General features: G+C 39.6%; 2 protein-coding genes across 3 annotated transcripts; one reads left to right on the top strand and one right to left on the bottom strand.

The window, feature by feature from the left end:
• Positions 1-2301: 2301 nt before the first annotated feature.
• On the top strand, positions 2302-10085 carry gng3 (guanine nucleotide binding protein (G protein), gamma 3). Its single transcript, XM_049593197.1, has 3 exons — positions 2302-2522; positions 3322-3421; positions 6494-10085. The coding sequence occupies exons 2-3, from the start codon at positions 3323-3325 to the stop codon at positions 6620-6622; spliced, it is 228 nt and encodes a 75-aa protein (XP_049449154.1). The 5' UTR covers positions 2302-2522; position 3322; the 3' UTR covers positions 6623-10085.
• A 2312-nt stretch (positions 10086-12397) lies between these two features.
• On the bottom strand, positions 12398-19707 carry banf1 (BAF nuclear assembly factor 1). Of its 2 annotated transcripts, none has more exons than XM_049593196.1 (3): positions 19583-19707; positions 15448-15612; positions 12398-13709 (listed from the first exon to the last, which is right to left on the bottom strand). In XM_049593196.1, exons 2-3 carry the CDS (start codon positions 15571-15573, stop codon positions 13563-13565), a joined length of 273 nt encoding a protein of 90 aa, XP_049449153.1. In that variant the 5' UTR covers positions 15574-15612; positions 19583-19707; the 3' UTR covers positions 12398-13562. The 2 variants fall into 2 exon arrangements, with proteins under 2 accessions (XP_049449153.1, XP_049449152.1); XM_049593195.1 differs by lacking the exon at positions 19583-19707 and adding an exon at positions 15910-16056.

Here is a 19707-nt window from a genome sequence, read left to right as displayed (position 1 = left end):
CTGCTCCAGTATCCTCTGAATCTCCACCATGTAGACTCCAGATTGTGTCACATCAACTGCGATATGCTTATGTGAGACCATTTTTAGGTAACTGTGACACAGAGGATTGTTATTCATTCAAAAGCTCTACGACGCCGTTGAGGGCGTAATGCTAATGACGCTCTTTCCTCCACAGGGTATTTGGTCTCGAGACATTTTTTTAAATCGCTTAAACACGCTGGGGTTTTTTTAAACGTGTAAATATCAACTACAGTTTTTAATTATAACAATAACAGCACGCAGGGATACAGAGCCAAATCCATCTCATTTGGATTAAGCAACCTGTTATAGCCTATATCAATATTGACTCCTGCAACCTTTCCACTCTGCACCATTGCACGACTGTCTTTCTGTCTGGACATGTCATTGTATTGTTGTTGTTTTTTTTATGTAATTAAACCCCTAATATATATATATGTGGGGTAAGATGCCCCCAACATCAATTCCTCCCCTAAACAATAAATGGCACTAAATCTACTCTCAACACATGTATTGAACCTAATTTTTGTCACTGGATAGTAGTGATATGTATTTATATTAAGTTGTACATAAAAAGCTTTCAGATAGATAGATAGATACATAGATGGATAGATAGATAGATGGGGGACTTTTTATTTTATTTCATCCAATTTATTTTGAAAGAAAAAAAAGATTTTTCTCCTTTTAAGTAAAAACATAAAGTTTATTTTAGCCTCAATAAAAGGCTGCAAGGTTTCTAGATCAGTGGTTCCCAACTGGTCCAGTGAGGGGGGGCCAGATTACTCCCCAGTCATAGTTCAAGGTTTAATACACAGTGCAAAATGGCTTTAAAAAAAATGGGAAGAAGGCAATGAGTAACAAAAGCAGAAATGACCCAAAAAATAAATAAATAAATAAAAATTAGTAAAAAAAAAAAAAAAAAAAAGAAAACTGTTAAGAACAAGGAAATGACCTGAAAAAAAGTGTTGAAAATTCACAATAATTCTGTAACATATTTTTTTAAAATAATCATAATAATTATAAATACAGTTTTTCCCAGGCTTAATTTTTTCCCTATTTTTAAAAAAAATATATATATATTAAAACATGTAGATATTGTTGTTTGTTTTTTGCAGTTTGTGGGACATTTCTTACCAAGTTGCTCATTTCCTTTTTTCCCAATTTTTTTTTGAAAGAAATCCCATCAGTTTCCTCAGGGTTCAACGGTTTAAATACTTGCGAAAGGTGTCTGAAAGCAGAACAAGAAAAATGATGTCGCTCCAGGTTTCAGTAGTCAGTATCATACTTGCATTTAGCCATGACATCAAGCTAGTTTGGTGTCTCTGTCATGCAGCTGTCTGTTAGTCACTGACAACACAGCAAGGAACAGCACTTCAAAATTAAAGTGTTGTGCTGGAAATTCACTGTACTTCAAAATAAACTGTGTTTTTTTTTTTTTTTTACAAATCTGACACGTTTACTAGTCACTTGTGGTCCATTCAGAGTGGACTTACGACCAACTCTTGGACCAGGACCCACCAGTTGGGAACCACTGATCTAGATAATTCATTTAGTTAGATGGTTCAACTTGAGCTTGGGGGCTTCTTGTTCCGGGCTTCTTGTTCCGGGCAGGGGGGATCTTGCACACTCTTACTCATGTGTGTTTATGTGTACCTTCAGCTTTGTGGTGCCTTAATGTATGTGTGCTTCTGTGCAAAAATATTAAGAGTAACAACGACACATGCACTTCATTGGCCAATTAAAGCTAATTCTGATAAGATTATGAGGGCTTTTGGGAGCATTATAAGAGCCTGGCTTTTTAACAAAAATACAACCACCATGCTTTTCCTTCCTAGATATTTAATTTCTCCCTCTATTATTCTAATACGCCTAAAATCAGACATTCCTTTCATCTGCTTCGTACACACATTTAAATACCAGCAGAAATTTCACAATTTAAACTGTGATGTAAACCACTAAACCAGACTGCAGCAGTCCCCATAGCAACAGAGGAGAGGGTGGGCATCACAAAAGGCACAGAGGCACGTAATAATTCAGGCCTCCTGAGTTCACATCCGAGGCTGTGTACAATATTTCAGCACTTAAAAAAACAAAACAAAACCACACACCACATACTCCACCCTGCTCCATCTCAGAGTCTGAAACCTGAGAGATTTCACTCGGCCCTGATTTCCCATCAGCGCAGACATGGTACGATCCACCCTCATAGGAAGACATTCACCAGTGGCTTCTCCCCTCCCTCCGTCTGGCAGGTACCACTCACTGCCGAGGGGGTGATCCCATCCCTCCACCACACATCTAGTGCTCATTGTGGCAGAATTGCAGTGCACTGGATTGTACAGAGCAGGGTAGCATCCAGGCTGTTGTCTGTGAGGGGTGGGGTCCGGCTACACTGATACCACCAGACGTAAGCTTACAGAGGGACACAGAGAGGCAAGAAAAGAGAGAGAAAAAAAGAGAGAGAAGAGGGGGGAAGATTGCACCTGAAGAGGACTAGAATACGGGTAAGGAGAAAAGGGGGTGGATGGAGATAGAGGGAAAAAGACAATGGAGAAAGGTCCAGAATGGTTCAAATAGATCCGCTCCTTTGCTGCTCTTTTTCCCCCCCTATTGACAATCCATGATTCCTTTTCCATCTGTGACACATTTTGTTTTCAGTCATGTGGATATTTATTCATCATTTCATAAACGTCTGTGCGGCTGCAGTGCTTATTTCATTCTACATTTGATTGTTCTGTGGTTGTTCCTGCTCGTAGTGGGAGAAGCTGTGGGCCATGGTGAATGAATCTGACCATTTGGCCCTGTTTCTCTGGCATCTATATGTTTTGCTCCCATATCAGATGGCATAATGTAGCAGCTGGGCCAATTCTAGGACACAATATTGACTGGTATTTATACTTCATTATAGAGAGCCTGAGTGGTTTCATGCTTGCTTTGAAGCCAGAGCTGCCTAAATCTATATATAAGCAGTAAATACTATAATTGATGAGCACAGCAGTTATAATACATGACCTAATAGTGCCATATTATGTATTTGTCTTAATGCTCTTGGCTCATAAATTTGATCAGCCACTTAGAAGCATGTATTAAAAAGCGAAGATAATAAGGACACTTCAAATCTGCAACCTATAAACAATACATTTAGTCAAAGTGAAGATTTTTAGGATCTATGGATCAATTATTCCCGAAGAAGCAGGGCTATAGGGAAATTCAACAGAAACAAAAGAAATGCAACGATTTACAAAATGTATTTCCATCCAATTCCAATCCACGAAGCTTAAATGTTGCTGTGTTTGCGGCCAGGATGAAAGGAGACACCCCAGTGAACAGCACCATGAGTGTCGGCCAAGCCAGGAAGCTGGTGGAGCAGCTGAAGATAGAGGCTAGTTTCTGCAGGATAAAGGTAAGACAAGCTGCATGCCTCCCATTGAGATAGGAATCGTAACAGTGTCATGCACTAAAACACGTTACACTAAAGGGGGGCAGATTAAATTATGTCTATGATCTTAATTTGACTGTCTAAAAAATGATCCTGTTTCCACGTCACAAATCCAGGTATTATTTTGTCCAACACTGAAATCGTACGTGTTCTATGTTGCAATAAGTTGAGTACATGTCCACACACACAATTAGTCATATTAATACAACCACATTGGTGTTTAATGATTAATCTGTTGTACAAAAGCCAATGTTTGAATTTGCAGTTGATCCTCCTTTATATTAAAGCCTCAACTCATAGTTGAAAGGACGGCATTGAAGAGTTTTAACATCCACATTGGTTTACGGTTAAGAGAAATCACTGGCAACCCTACTATACTAAGTCACGATACATTAATGTAATTCTAAATATGTTGCAATATGCTGAGCATTGCAATAAAATATATTGCGATATATTACCCATTTTTCAACTGTAAATTTAAAGGAAAACTTTGTCAACATCTGTTTTATCTAATAAGATTAAGTTTTCAGTCTGTTCATCTCACTTCAGACATTTTTTTGTGGACTGAAAAAGCAATTGATTTTATTATTCTAGTAGGCTATCTACAGTTTAATTTGGATTTTTAATAATAATAATTTATGTAATGAAAAAAACAATACTTGGCACTGTCTGACGATATGATATTGCCACACAAAAATATCGCGATACTATGCCTTATCCATTTTTTCCCCCACCTCTAGGGTATACTATGCAAGATTTTTCTTAAGAACGATGTATAAAGGCGGCATGGTGGTAAAGTGGTTAGCGCTGGGGCCTCACAGCAAGAGGGTGTCTGGTTCGATACCTTCTGTGTGGAGTTTGAATGTCGTGTCAGCATGGGTTTTCTCCAGGTACTCCAGCTTCCCCCAAGAGTGAATCTGGTGGTTGGCAGTCTTTTTCATTTAAGCTGGTGTTATTGTTTGCAAATGGCCGACAGTTCCTGCATAGTATACTTTTAAGTCAGTGCTCTCCATTGGAGAGTTTCCAAATGGTATTGGCTTCTGTCATGTTCCTAAGGGCAACAAAAACACTTGGAAGAGGCACCATGTCTCTTTAAAAAGAACGATCCACCAGTGTAAAAATGAAGCCGGGGACAAACATATACATAACGCTAATTATGTTTTGGAGCACTGGTTCCCAACTTGTGGGTTGCGAGTCCACTCTGAATGGACCGCAGGTGACTCCCCAACATGTCAGGTCTATCTCAACACACTTTATTTTGAAGTACAGTGAATTTCCGGCACAGAGCTTTTATTTTGAAGTGCTGTTTTGTGCTGTAGAGTGAGTGCCTAACGGGTACCTCCTTAACAGAGCTGGACATTGTGGCCAAATGCAAGTATGAGGCTGAATATATTAAACTGTGTGGACCTTGAATTAATTACTGGGGAGAAATCTGGACCCCGTGGCTGAACCAGTTGGGAACCGCTGTTTTAGAGAACGCTTTTAGCTGCTATCACTGCTGGCAAAACATAAGATTGGGCGGAGGGTTTTGCACTTACAGAAAAACATAAGAAAAAGTTTTGAAGCTCAAAAGTTTCTTTTGCAGTGAGGAGGAGCTGCTTCCTTCCTTTTATTCCAAGACTTTGCAAGAACTAATACACACAATGTAAATCTAAATATTTATATACCGACTCCCATACTTTCCACTCAGCCTCTACTGCTATTGATTCTGTCTTATCTTTGTCTATTTTTGCGCTCATGCTCTATTACCTCTGTGTTGGCTGCTGTACTGTGATACCTTTGTACCTGCAAACATCCGTTTTTCTTCCAATTAATCGATATTTCACCCACTCATCCTGTGAGTATTATTTATAGTAGCATAACCATGCACATTTATTAGTTCAGATATATTCAAAATTTTCACACAGATTTGATAAATATTTAATTCAGTTTAGGTTTTGATGAGCCAAATTTGAGCTATGTCACTGAAAGAAACCATGAGGGTCATACAGACCCAGAGACAGAGGATCTAAAACATATCTTTCCCATAACGTACACACCAAAGCTAAAACTATAAGCTAAGCTAAATCTGTATGACCCTGGATAAACTGTTAGTCTCAGTTAAATAAACAGCTTTACCTGCAGCACATCCCATGATATTCTAGATATACTTCAGGATACGGAGACAACAAAGATCAGAGTTTCCAATATGTAAAAGTATCACGAATATTCCCAGTACAGGACTTTAATTTCTTACAGCTCTAAAGCCAGAGACTGATTAAAGGGACAGTTCACCACAAAATTAAAAATACATATTTTCCTCTTACCTGTAATGCTATTTATTGTTCTAGATTGTTTTCATGTGAGTTGCTGAGTGTTGGAGATATCTGCCGAAAAGATGTCCCCAATATAATGGAATTACATGGCACTCAGCTTGTGGTGCTTAAAGCTCCAAAAAAATACATTTTAAAAAACTCAACAGCAATGTCTCTTTGCAAAAATCAGGACTATAAACTATTTCTTTCTACTGAACTACGCCTGCTTATCGTATCACTGTACAGAAGGAAGCGTGCATCTACTCATGGATGAGAGGCTATGGAGGATGTAAACATTAATGACGTCCCCCTCGGCTGAGCTATAACGTTAGCTTGCTCAGTTGTGCTAGGTGAGCTAGCAGTACAGTAGCAGTACACTTCCTTCTGCATGCGGATACCGTTGGTGGATGTAGTTTGGTCCAGAGAAAATAGTTCCTATATTAAACTGCTCACTGCAAAGTTTGTGGATTTTTTTTGAATAACCCAGGTCATGATTTCTGGAAAGAGAAATTCCTGTTGAGTTTTTAAGTGCATTTTTCTGACACTTTGAGCACCACTAGCCGAGTGCCATCTAGTTCCATTATGTTGGAGAGAAGGCAGACATCTCTATGGCTGATATCTCCAACACTCTGCACCTCACACCAAATGATGACTTTGTGTGATGCAGTAACAACTGAAAACAGTGTAATCTAATGTAATCATGTTCTTAAGCTACCCTAAATCTGGTCATCCTCATTTCCAGGTATCAAAGGCAGCGGCTGACCTGATGGCGTACTGCGACGCACACTCCTGTGACGACCCCCTGATCACCCCCGTGCCCACCTCAGAGAACCCCTTCAGGGAGAAGAAATTCTTCTGCGCTCTGCTTTGAGCCCAATCAGGGATTGTTGTGATTAACAGTACAACTGTACAGTATGTACATGTATGTACAGTGTGTACATGTACTTCTGATCTAAATAAGACATCAATGTACTATAGTAACCTTGCATAAAAGCTGCCGATGTACAGTACACAATCAACTAGAAAAACGTCTCGAACTAAATTCTTTAACTGCTAACGTCAATGTTAAGAGGGGAAGAACAAAAATGACTTGAAGCAAAACCCAGACATTCAATCAGTAAAGAGTCAGAGATATACCATGATCAAAAACAAAAGAAATTTAAGAAACAGCTATCACGTGGTTGAAAACACAGACATTTCATGCTCACATATGTTACAGGTAGCTGCCAAAGAGGAAACAGTCTGAGCATCAAGTGTCTTACAAGGCTCCAACAGTCACAGGGACAGACTCATGTGGATTCTGCAGCATTTGGCACTTTTAACTGGGAGGCCGAGGCCCCGTCTACACGTATACAGATATTTTTGAACTGACATTTTCCTCTATGTTTTGTCCTCTTGTCTGTACACAGACAGAGATTTGGGTTGGGGATTTTTAAAAATGCCTTCCAAGGTGCTGATTTTATCCATGTGGACGTGTAAATCAGAGCATTTGGAAAACCTCATCTCCTAAATTGCTGCCTGCCGCTTTGCTTACGTTTTGTTAGCACTGCTTGGTCTAATGACTACTTAACATTTAAACTTAGTACTACTGCACCACTTCACGGATGAACAAAGGTGTCTGCTGCGCCCAGTGTTACTTGCGCCACCTAAGTATCCGCAGGTTTAAGTATGCCAGAAATGATGGTTCTGGATCAGGCCCGGTTGAACCAGCAGGCAGTGGGACAATTTTGAGATTTGGTTTGTTGTCGATAAGGACTATAAAAAGAAGAAATACTTTCGCACATTCAGAGCATCACTCAAATCTTTGATTCCCCTTCGTCAAAAATCTGTTACCGTTTCATGACTGTTCGTCAGCCATTAATCATGTTAGCCTGTCTGTTAGCATTGCGGGTGACTTGGTTCGGCAGCCGTTTGTCATGTCGACGACTGTTCTCGGGCTGTTGGCAATGTTGGCAATGCTGTTAGTTGACCGTTAGCGATATTTGTTGTTTTTTACCGAAGTTTTCTTGTTTTGCTCCAAGAAGATTGTGTCCAAAGGATTTACTCTACAAACTGAAATCAAAGGGAATCAAGTGATATCTCCAGTAGGTGACCTCGCGTAGCCACGCCTATCTACATAGTGCTATGTCAGCGCTCAAGAAAGGTCTGGAATCAATGCCTATCTTTCTGCTACTGGGGAAAAAATGCTCTACTTTGTTTTTGTTTCTTTAAACCAATCACAATCGTGTCGGGTAGCACATTGCCCAGGATGCAGTGATGGTGCTCTTGCAAAATAGTGTTCTGGTTCTGGTAGAACATTTGAAATTAAAATGACTCCACAAAAGAAAACGCCACATTTACAGTCATACGTCAACTTTGTGTGTATAGTGGTAAAAAAAAGGGGCTCTGGAGGAACTCACTGGACCCATTAAAACCACAATTTTTTGGCTGTATGTGGCTCTAGCACAGTCAGTTTTAAAATGTGGTAAGTCAACTCTGACCGGACGTTTCACAAAGCAGATAAACGTCGGCCATGAGTCCTGCGAGACAGAGTCAGAGCATTTCCAAGGTGCGTTCACAAGTTATTTCATTCATTGTTGATCATGACTAACAATTCACCAAAACGACACAGCAGGCGCACCTTTTTGCACGATTCCAACTCTTTATCAAAACTTGCCTTTTTCAGTGGAAAGTGCAGTTGTTTATTTTATGGCAAAGGAGATTTGGAAATGGTAACAAGGAAGGGAGACTGCCGGTTGACATCAGTGGCCTAATGGCAGGTTTTCAGCCACAGTCTAAATCCGGTGAGTCAGACTACGAAAAAGGTGATGTTAGCTTGTACACTTTACTACCTTTGTGACAAGGGGAGACGGGTGAAGACAGCTAAAGCCAGCTAGCATTTGGAGTTGTCATTTTTACGTTCTAGTTTGGACGAAGGTATTTTCTAAAATGGAGGTTGTGTGGACAGATTTTTTTTCTTTTTAAATATCCGTAAACGTGTAGACAGGGCCTAAAATCCCACATTAGGTCTTTGGATTGTGGTGGTGCTACAAGTCTCAGATGCTGCTCTGATAGGTCAGGGCTGTCAGTTCTCCCCCATAGAAACTGTCCACACATATTTGAGATCTGGCGACTGAGAAAAAGAAAAACCTATGTTAGGTAATTAAGTACGACATTTCCCATGTGGTGACTACTTGTAGATGGAGGTCAGAACACCCTACTTCAGCTTAGACATGCTTTACATGCGTCTTCATTCAGAGTGTTTTCTCTCATCTAGATATCACACACATTTTGTATTCCTCGTTCACTTAGGTGTTTCCTGTTTTGGCAGTTACTTGTATCTACCAATGACAACAGCTGTTTATGAGTGGCGTAGAATCATGTAATCTGTTTATTTCAAGGTTTTATTGAGATTTAAGCTCATTTCTATACTGTTGCTGTAGTGTGGATGTGGAAGTGTGTGTGTATGCATAGGTGCTAACTGTGAAACTTAAGCAACAATCCTGAGCATCTGATCACTGTTGAATCAAGATTTTATAGTTCAATAGCACACAGACCCAAAAAAAAAGAAAAAAAAAAAACATTAAAGGGGTTATGAACATTTAATATATATAATCTAAGCCATTAAAGCTAAATCAGCTATTGGATTATTATGACATGAATAATTTTATATTTCTTTGAGGCAAAAAATAAACAGCAGTTATAATGTACTTTTAAAGACAGGTGAACATCGTCATTTTAACCAATCAGGTCTGAGAGGTTCTCCAGAGCAGAACGTCTCCACTCATTCATGTGAATTGAGGACTGATGTGAACGACTTGGGGATTTTAATTACAAGGTGTCACTTTTTCTGTGGTTATTTCTCCATCTACAGTACAGGCATTGGTTTGTTTCTGTTAAATCATACCCACACAAAAATAATAAAATGGCTTTCATCTGGAGTTCCCTCCAACGTGGTCCCATCTCGTGAGCTCCGTGGCATCTTCGACTTGATAAAACTTTTGGGAGACCCCGCTCTGGACCATTTCAAATATGAACCCATGTATTTTCAATACCTTGCAAATATCAAATTTGGAGCTTTGGCGAAAACAGTAACCATGGAATATCAAGTATTGAAATAAAACCTCCTGTTATCAAAGATTTTTTTCTCATTTGTGATTTTATTTGATAAAAACTGAATAATGAACATGTAAAAAAGAAAGAAAGCATGTGTCCAAATGTGATACTTGCCTTTTATTTCTTTTTTAATAATAAGAGCAATATAAAAACTGAAGAGTTTTCACAGTCAAATGCAAACACATCAGCCAGTGTTTAACAAGAAGCTGCTACAGTTACATCTTCAAACAGGTGCATGGTGGTGCATGGGAGATTAAGTGACACAGCCTGGACATGCACTACTGCAGGTTTTATAGTTCATCCGACTGAATAAAAGGTTCATAACCAGCATGCATTAAGGCATCTCGTGTTTAGAAACACAGTCAAAAGATACTATCAAGCTCAGTTGTGAAGACCTGACCAAAATCAGGCTTAGCGATGATACAAAATACAGACTGCGGTATTCCATCTTCATTTAAAGTCAATGGAAACTTGGGCCACATTCATACTAATGTGTTTTAATTCAAAACAAAAACGATCTGCGTATACAAGAGCGTTTTGGCGCCATTTAAGAATTAATCTCCATCCACAGTACCACACCTTAAAACGCATTTTCATTTGGTTGGATGCCTTGTTTGAGAAAATACTACAGAGATGGTGAAAAGTTAGACCAGAGATTTTATTGCTAAGACCGACTAGGTGGATGTAAGTTGTTACAAAGTAAATACGACGACATATCAGGGCGGTACCGGTCCTGAGCATCATCCATTTCTGGACGAAGCCATGGAAATGGAAAAGAGTACCCACACAAGAAAGATCAACTCACAAATAGTATGCAGACCTAGCTACAAGTTTTGACATGACAAGCTGGTACCAATAAGACCCAATTCAAAGGCTGACATGGGTGTCTATGTCATCGCTTCCAAAATGTTTCTGCCCATCCAGACTGAAAAACAGCACCGGCGTATAGCATGGTCAGCAGCGTTCTCAAAGGTCTCTGTTTTAGGGGTTCCAAAACACCAGAGTAGTGCGGACGCTAGGTGTTTACGCTGCAATGGTTTTGCGTTTTAAAACTGAAACATACTAGTGTGGATGTAGCTTTAACCCAGTGATTTACCGTAGTTTAAAAGTATAAAAGACAATACAAGCAATAGATTGAATGGGTCTCGCTTCACTTTTGTATGCAGAGCAAGAAACGAGGTCAACTTCTACTGAAGCTTTAAATACATTCTATCATACGAGTACAGCATATCAACTACTTTAGCCTCTTAACTGTTACACGAATGTTATGAACACACAGGGTGCTGACTGGTTTACCGCACACCAACAGGTTGCATCAGTCTCAGCGTAATAATTGTTGTTGCAACTCATTTGCCTCGACACCCAGCACTTCAGGCAGAAACAAAACGCTTTATTAACTGCTAAATTAGCAGCATCGTCAAGCTTATCTAGTAGACACATTCTTGTACATTATAGAAAGGTCTGATTTTTTGAAGCGGGGCTGCATGAAGTATTTATCCGTAGTCAATTTATTACCTACAGTTGATAGTGGTCGGCACACCCCCAGTTTGGAGAAGCAGGAAGGAGTAACGCAGCAGAAGATAAGCAATGCACTGTTGTGGACAGGCAGCAGCAAAACGTTATTTAGCCACCTAAAATTTTCTTATATCAGTTTAAGTTAGGGTTGGGTACCGTTCACAAATGAATGGATACCAAAATTGGTTCCAGGACCTGGAATTTGTTTTAAGTTCCTTTTGACAGTACTTTTCTTTCTCTGGAACAACAAATATTTGTATTTTGATCAAGCTAAAGCGATAGTTTGGCTCCCTGGGAAGCCGACGAAACGGCAGTGAAGCTCCATGGCTGGCTTCCCAGCTTCAGTGTGTTTCCACCTCCTTTCTGATGTTGAACCCGGCAGCTTTGCAGTGCGCCTATGTCAGCCTCAGAGCTCCATGGCTGGCCTCTGCCTTCTCACCCATATGCACTCTCAAGTACCAGCATTTGGCATGGATGGGTTTAGCGTGAATCAGTACTTGGTGGTAATTCAGTCTGTATCCTTAAAAGTATTGGGTTCGGTACCCAACCCTAGTTTAAGCGTACGCTATGTTTAGAATATTTATTCCTTATTCCTTTCTGCAAGGAACTGAAGCTGTTATCTACTCTCTCTTCAAAGCCACCAGATGCCTTTGACAAAAACAGTGATTTTACCTTGCAGAACACAGGAGCTGCTGGTCTACTGCTGCCTCAGTTGGTTAGTTAGTTTGGTTGGTTTGGTCTGGTTACGGTGTTTTCAAAGGGTTACTTCAGATTCACCAAAGTCACGTGTTGGGTGAGGTAAACGTACTGTTTTTGTCAAAGAAGTCTGGGTTATTTGAAGAGAGCATGGATGGATATAACAGCTTCAGTTCCCAGTCCGTGTTTTCCCAAACTGGTGGCGTGCCATCTACCATCTACTGTAGGCAATACACTGACTATGGATAAGCCCCTCATATAAACCCACCTCAAAAAAATCCAAACTGTCCCTTTAAAGGCTGCAGCCTGCTCATCAGCAATAGACACGTTTTTGACAGTGTTTGAGTTTGTTGAATCAGAGTCTTTATTTATATACTTTTCCATCTTCAGGTTCAAACAAGCTCTGAGCAGACCAGATGTGGGCATCTGGCCACGTTGCTTCTTCACTGGCAACACCAAAAGGTTAAAAGGTTTTGTGACAGAAAAAAAAACAAAAAAAACAATCAACTTCTCACCTAAAACCAGCGTCACATTAGTTTTGAGGTTTTGTTATCGTTTGTCTCATAAATCAGTCACATCCTCTGAAAGACACTTCAAACAGACAATCCACCTCTTCAAGAAATCTTTTAAATGTTGTTGGTGGACCGACAGTACATGATATCAAACTGTGATACAATGCACCATTTAAAAAAAAATCAGCTTATATCAACGTTCCTTTCCAGTGGCTTAAAAACCAGGCAAACAGGGAGAGAAGCCCAAGCGTTTCAGTTGAATTACAATACATAGAAAGAAAAATGACACCAAAATGTATCTGAAGGTAAAATTTTTAAACACAGAACAAATTAGCCATGTTTAACTTAAAAATGCAAATTCCCAGTACATGACCAACAACGGATGAACCATACATTTAAAATTCAACCTTTGACAGAAAGTACATGCAGTATTCTAATGACCTTGGACAAATTTAATAACATGGGCATGAGCAGCTTTTTCCCCAAAACTGAAAACAAGACTGGCAGAGTTTCAGTCTGAAGAGTCTCTATAGTCTGTTCTTACAGCACAACATTTATAAAGTCCACATGAGGCAGCATAATGTGCATGCTGGCTCTGTGATGAGACTTACTGGTAGACTGGTATTGTTATTAGATGCACCTGTGCTTTTACTACTACTACAACAAGTTAAATGTCTGCCATAAAAGGGGCTACTGACATATGTGACTATCCGCCCTAATTTAATGTCAATTTAAAGAAAGTAGGGGGGTGTAAGTCTAGACCTACTTGACACAGACCATGAGAGGGGCATGTGTGAAATCTATTTGGGGGTCAAATAATTTCAGAAATACACCAACAGCTTTAAGTATACTTTAAAAATAAATGGACTTCAATAACCTCATTAGTGTGTACAGTGTCAGTTCATATATATGGTGCAGCTGAGTTGAATAGAGATCACTGAAGAGGTAATGTACAGTTTGGGCTTCAGAAGTAGAAAACATCGACTGAATGCTTTATAAGAAGGCGTCACACCATTCTTTAAGACAGCCATAGCAGTCACCTTGTTGTTTGGCATTTGCCCCGCAAGTGTCCTTCAGCCAGTCCCGGAAAAGCTCCTCGTCTTTCTTTAGCACTAGAAACTGCCCAAGGACGACGTACGCCTGTGGAGAAAAGAGACGAACACATGACGGGAAATCTAATCAAGACAGGAATGTAAGTGTTTAAAGATTCCCCACATTAATGGCCCTGTTGTCAAGTAGAAGATGTTGATCACAACTTGGAAAACATCACAATTAGGTATTTCTTTACAGCTCTACCGTGATGATTGCATGAATGGATGATTTGGAAAAGGGGTGGCTTGACAACTTAAGGCCCTGATCACACAGATCAGATAGATAGAGCGTTAAGCAGCTGGAGGTGGCTTTTTGGCTCACAGTTTTTGCATTAATGCATGCCTCTGCGCTTAATGCATGTTTCTGCGCTCTAGCAGTGTTTCCCCTACCATTCAATCATAATAATCATTAATACCATCAACTGAGAGTAGAAAAGTACCCCATGTTATCTTCCCTTTTTTCCCATTGTCCATTTGGATGATTTGAGAGGGGGGCCTTCTGTGGTGGTCACGACAACTTCAGTTGGTGAACAATGGAGGCGGTAGCAAGTGCTGGGTACCCAGAGCTATACAACTTTACAAACTGCAGTTACCACCATCTTGATAGAAAACAGCAGGTCTGGAGGTATATATGTGCAGTACCCAAACCAGCCATCATTGAGGCAAAGCTCCTGGACCAACCGGTGGTACTTCCCGGGATCCACCCCCTTTTTAGAGTCTCATGTACCCACACGGATCTCTGTTTCCCTGTACCCAACAAACTATTTGCGGACAGCCTCTCATCCTCAACCAGAGCTACAGCAAGTACCCTCTGCCTCAACATTTTAGGAACTAGATACTAATTACTGTGGAAAAAGGGGTAGCTACACAGGATGGTTAGGGTAAGGAGGTGAAGGGGTGATTGCCTGGCAACAGAATGTACGTGCTAGTTGGCCAATGGCTGTAGTCTTTGCAGTTTCTTCAGGAGCAACTTTTTAGTCAAGACACAGGTGACGTTAAGTGACGCAACAGTCAGCCTTCATTGCCAACAGGTTTTTGATTTAGGTTTGGTGTGTCTGGGCCTTTACAGTACAATAGTCCTAAGAAAATATCGAAATACCTAAATGATACCCAGATAGATTTGTGGAAAAGGAAAAAGAATAAACTAAAAAGAATAGGTATCCTTTTTTTTACCGCACATGATAGAAGTTAGTGTAAGCTTCATTGTTTGTTGTGTTAACTGTCAGATGAAGCCATTTTGACTCGTGACTGCAGTTTCTGTGAGTAATTACAGGCTATTCATCATTAAGAAATGTTGAACAGCCAGGGGTGTTGGTAGCATAGTGGATCGTGCCAGCGCCCCATGTACAGAGGCTTTAAGAAATGTTGAAGAGTCTGTTAATCAAGTTATGCTTGATTTGATTTCAACCTCACTGCAGTTATGCTAACCTGGTTAACACAAAAGTTGTAGCAATGACCTCAAAAACCATTAACAGCTGCTTTTTAACAATAAACTTTCTGTCACTATAATTTAACATTATATGACTTGGAAATTTTATGCTATTTATATAGAGAAGATCCATCAGGACTATACTAAAATTGAATGTTTAACACAGCTGTATTCTTAATTTTCATTAACTATTTTTTTTATCGTTTTCATCGTTTTATTGATTTCAAGACACAAACACAATTACTGTGAGAATTAGCACTATTGCAGTGAGGATAAACACCCTCTATGGACAGTGCTTTTAATGAAACCAAATGTGTTTATATTGTATTAAAATGCAAATAAATCAAATCTCCATTACCTTGTCAAAACCTTTCTCCTCCAGCCTTTTGCCAAGGACCTCTCCGATGCCTGCGAGGGCCATCACAGCCTTCTCACCCATGGGCTCGGCCACAAAATCTTTATGTTTTTGGGATGTCGACGACATGGCTGCTTTGTAGGTGGTCAGAGATCAGCAACTACTGAACTGTAACTCAAAGACAACAATATACATTTAGATGCAGTGAAATTAATTCATGCTACAGAGAGAATGCAATGCTATTACTTCAAATTTCCAAATGTTTAAATCATTGTGTTACCCTCTTCATTATTTATGTCCACCTGCGGGGAACTATAGGGAACTGACAGCAGGTTTAATCATCCATCTTTCAGTTGAAGTCATTTCACTGACATCACTTAAACAGCGCAAAAACTGAAGTATGCAGTAACTGTGTTTAATATTTGGTTTCAAATAAGTCTACAACCAACAGACAGCAGCACTCACTTGATATCTTCCCTGGTAAAAGTCTGCCAGGTCTGTTCTGTTCTGAAGCCAGCTTCACTTTACTACAGATGCCTTGTCTGTTAGTTTAGGAGCACTGCCCAGATTTATTATGATAAAACTGGGCACTGGTCCAAAACTAACAGACGATAAAACTGGGCAATAAGTCCTGGTGCTCACCCAATGCACGTTCTGGATTTGAATGCACTCAAATGAAAATATGTGAAGGGGCGGGATCAAGCTCAAACAGGGTGTTAAGTTTCTCTTTCAGGCTAAATGAAACCATGAAAAATATATCACCGACTATCACTTGGCTGCAATGCATGCTGCTGCGTTACAGGATTCCCTCTTCCCATAGGCTGTCACTCTGATAAACACATACATCTGTCAGTATCTCTGTTACACCAAAATATCCACTGCTCCCACAATATTATCAAAGCTTTTAATGCACCAGTTTTTAAAGTATGTACATACAATCTGTCACTGTGGAGCTCAATGACTTGGAGAAAAGCAACATAGTGTCAGATCAGAAGGCAGAGTCGGCTGTGCCTGTGAAGCAGCAGTCCACCGTGCAGTCACCAGAGACTTATTTCACCGGCTGCACAATTAATGGAAACATGCAGATAAATGTGTTTAAAGAGTAAGTGCCTGGCGCACCATGTCTGCGTTACATAGCAACGGTGACAGCGGAGTCCTGAGGGAACTATTTTTGTTGGTGGAAGACAAATAAAATGCTTAAATTATCTATTTTGTCCTCATTTTTCAACATTTCTTAATCAGCCTTGCTTATTTAATTGTTGAACTGTTGTATAAAAGCAATATCACACTCGAGCTCGTGATGTTGTACTGTGATATCGTCACGGCTGTAATTTCTTATCTTTTTATATTTCCTACTTATTTTTATATTTCTTACATATCTTTGATCTTTTATTTCTTCATATGTTTTATATTTACTGTATATATTTGCATTGTTTACATGGGCTATACCGGGACCTGAGAATTGAAATTTCGTTCCACTGCATGTAAATGTGATGTGAATGACAATAAAAGATCCTTGAATCCTATATTCGTTTGTGTATTTATTTTTTTGCACTATATGTATGGTTTACAACTTATACAACACTTCACTCGTATAGGCTATAGCCATTTTTTATTGCATGGTGTCTACAGGTATCAGACAATTAAATTTAATGCTTTTCAAGACACCTTTTAACCAAATTTAGGACAGATTTTTGGACAAATCATGTTTTGCAGGTAAGCACTGAAGGTAAGTAGTATGGGTGTGGTCTTGTGCAGAGGTAGGTGTTATGTAGGAATATGGTTATTAGATTGAGTTAAGTGAATCTACATCGACATTTATTAAGGCTTTACTGAATCTGAGACATTTTAAAGGACCTGTAGAGTAGACACCCTGTATTGACATTGATGATATGTATATATATATATATATATACATATATATATAAACATACATATACATATATATATATATATATATATATATATATATATATATATATATATATATGTGTGTGTAAGGGATAATGTATAATGAGCCGGTGAATACTGGGAAAATAACTCCGACAGGGAAATAGAACCCCGACGCGCAGCGGAGGGGTTTCATTCCCCTGAAGGGAATATATATGTATGTATGTATGTATGTATATACATATATATTTATTACATCTATCATCTATCTATTAAATGCTGTATTCTGATTGGTCAGTCGCGGCATTCAGCGGTCTGATATTACTGTGTAATGACCGTTGCTAGTAGCAACAGTTGCCCAGCGTTGCTAGGGACGCTCCCCTGCAACACTGCAGCTGTCAAACAACTTCCGAGGGAAAAGACAAACAGAAATTGCTGATTTTAACATTTCTTTTAACTTATTTGGAGAGTTGCTACAAGGATTTTGAGGAATGGGATGCCGCTGAAGAAAAAGAAATGGAGAAGGAAAGAAAAAAAATCAAGCGAAAAACGGCACAAGGAACTGACCCCTGAAGAGCTTCAAGCGATAACGTTAGAGGAGGAGAAAGATGAAATAAATACAAAAAAGACAACAAAATGAGCTACTGTACTTTATTACACGGCTCTATTAAATGCTGTATTCTGATTGGTCAGTAGCGGCATTCTGCGGTCTGATATTACTGTGTAATGACCGCTGCTAGTAGCAACGGTCATTACACACAGTTGCTATGTAGCCCAGCGTTGCTAGGGATGCTGCCCTGCAACACTGCAGCTGTCAAACAACTTCCGAGGGAAAAAACAAACAGAAGTGGCTGATTTTAACGGATGCCGCTGAAGAAAAAGAATACCTACGGACTTTCTCTGCCAAAAACAAAAGAAGACGGATTTGAATACACACTCGGCAGTCATGCTTAATGACATTTTACGCGAGTTTTATGCCTCGGTTCAGTCCACTAAACCTGGGTGAGTACAAAACTTTCACCAAAAGTTGTCGAATCCGGTCGGTTTTAATGCACTTCGCAGAGGCAGACAACATTATTTATTTAACTGATAATTAGCCGTGTAATAAGCGGGATAATGTATAATAAAACCTATTTACCTATCTATTTCCCTGTCGGGAGTTATTTTCCCTGTATTCACCGGCTCATTATACATTATCCCTTACATATATTTCATTTTGATCTGTTTTTGTCTTCCCGTATTTACATGTATGTTACTGTCCACATTCTGTTTGATTACTTGCTGCTGTAACACAAGAAATTCCCAGTTTGGGATTAATAAAGTAACATCTATCTATCGATTTATATCTATATATACACACACACCTGTTTTTTACATCCTTGTGTACAGCAAAGTCCTGCCCACTCTTTACGTGTCTTTGTCCACCTTTGTTGTCCCTTTTCCTAGCAGTTATGTCTATTTCTGTGTCAGCACACTGGCAGCAAAAGTCATTGTATGTGTACCCATACTTGGTCAATAGAAGTTTTGATTCTGAAATACCATGTGCACTGACGTGAGAGAGTCGGTTGGTGTTCAATATACTACAATGAATTGGTATATTCCTATAAAAGACATTTAAATCAAATGAAAGTTGGCTGGTGCAAAACATATCTTAATACCAGCAGACTTTGCATTGGTATCACAGGCCTGTTGTTGTGACAAAGAACCTGGCAACCTCAAACGAGCGGGTAACTTAATGAAGGAAGTCTTCACCAGTGCAGTCACTTTTAATTTAAAATAATATTAATGTTTAAATGGTATTCAAATAGCTAAACACCAAGAAACACCACACTAGCATACATGTGTTCACACTCGCTGATATAACTTAGCAACTGACTAGCAACAAAACGCTACACCCCCACTGTGTTGAATTGCGCGCGCATTACGTTTCAGCGCTAATAGCTTTAGCACAGCGAGCTAACTTTACTTGATTCAGACTGCGGTATCCTTTATTTCCCTACGAGTCGCCGCAGCTGCTACCATTACGTGATCCTTAAATAATGCTCGCAATATCACAGTCGATGAAGTCAGCGCTGTGAAGCTGGAGACCGTTAGTAGCCCAGAATTTAGGCGCCTTCACATTGACTCAAAACTAAAGTAGCTTCAACTGTAGCTAGCTAACGACTCTTTATTGTACTGCTTTAATGGGCTAACGCTCATTTTTTAGCTAACGACAGCCAGATGGTATAACAGCTGAGTATTAACTTACCGTTTAATGTCCTGTCCAGGCTGAATATTAGCGTGGTTCGCTTGAAAGCCGTGTATGGTTTCTGTTTCTATCACCGGCGCACACAAGGACCAGAATGCAACGCGCCCGTTTCTTGCGTCTTTACG

Source organism: Epinephelus fuscoguttatus, linkage group LG12 (assembly GCF_011397635.1).
Source record: "Epinephelus fuscoguttatus linkage group LG12, E.fuscoguttatus.final_Chr_v1".
In the NCBI taxonomy this organism is placed as follows: domain Eukaryota; kingdom Metazoa; phylum Chordata; class Actinopteri; order Perciformes; family Serranidae; genus Epinephelus; species Epinephelus fuscoguttatus.
The sequence above is the reverse complement of the archived record's forward strand: the minus strand, read 5'-3'. Positions and strand labels throughout refer to the sequence as shown.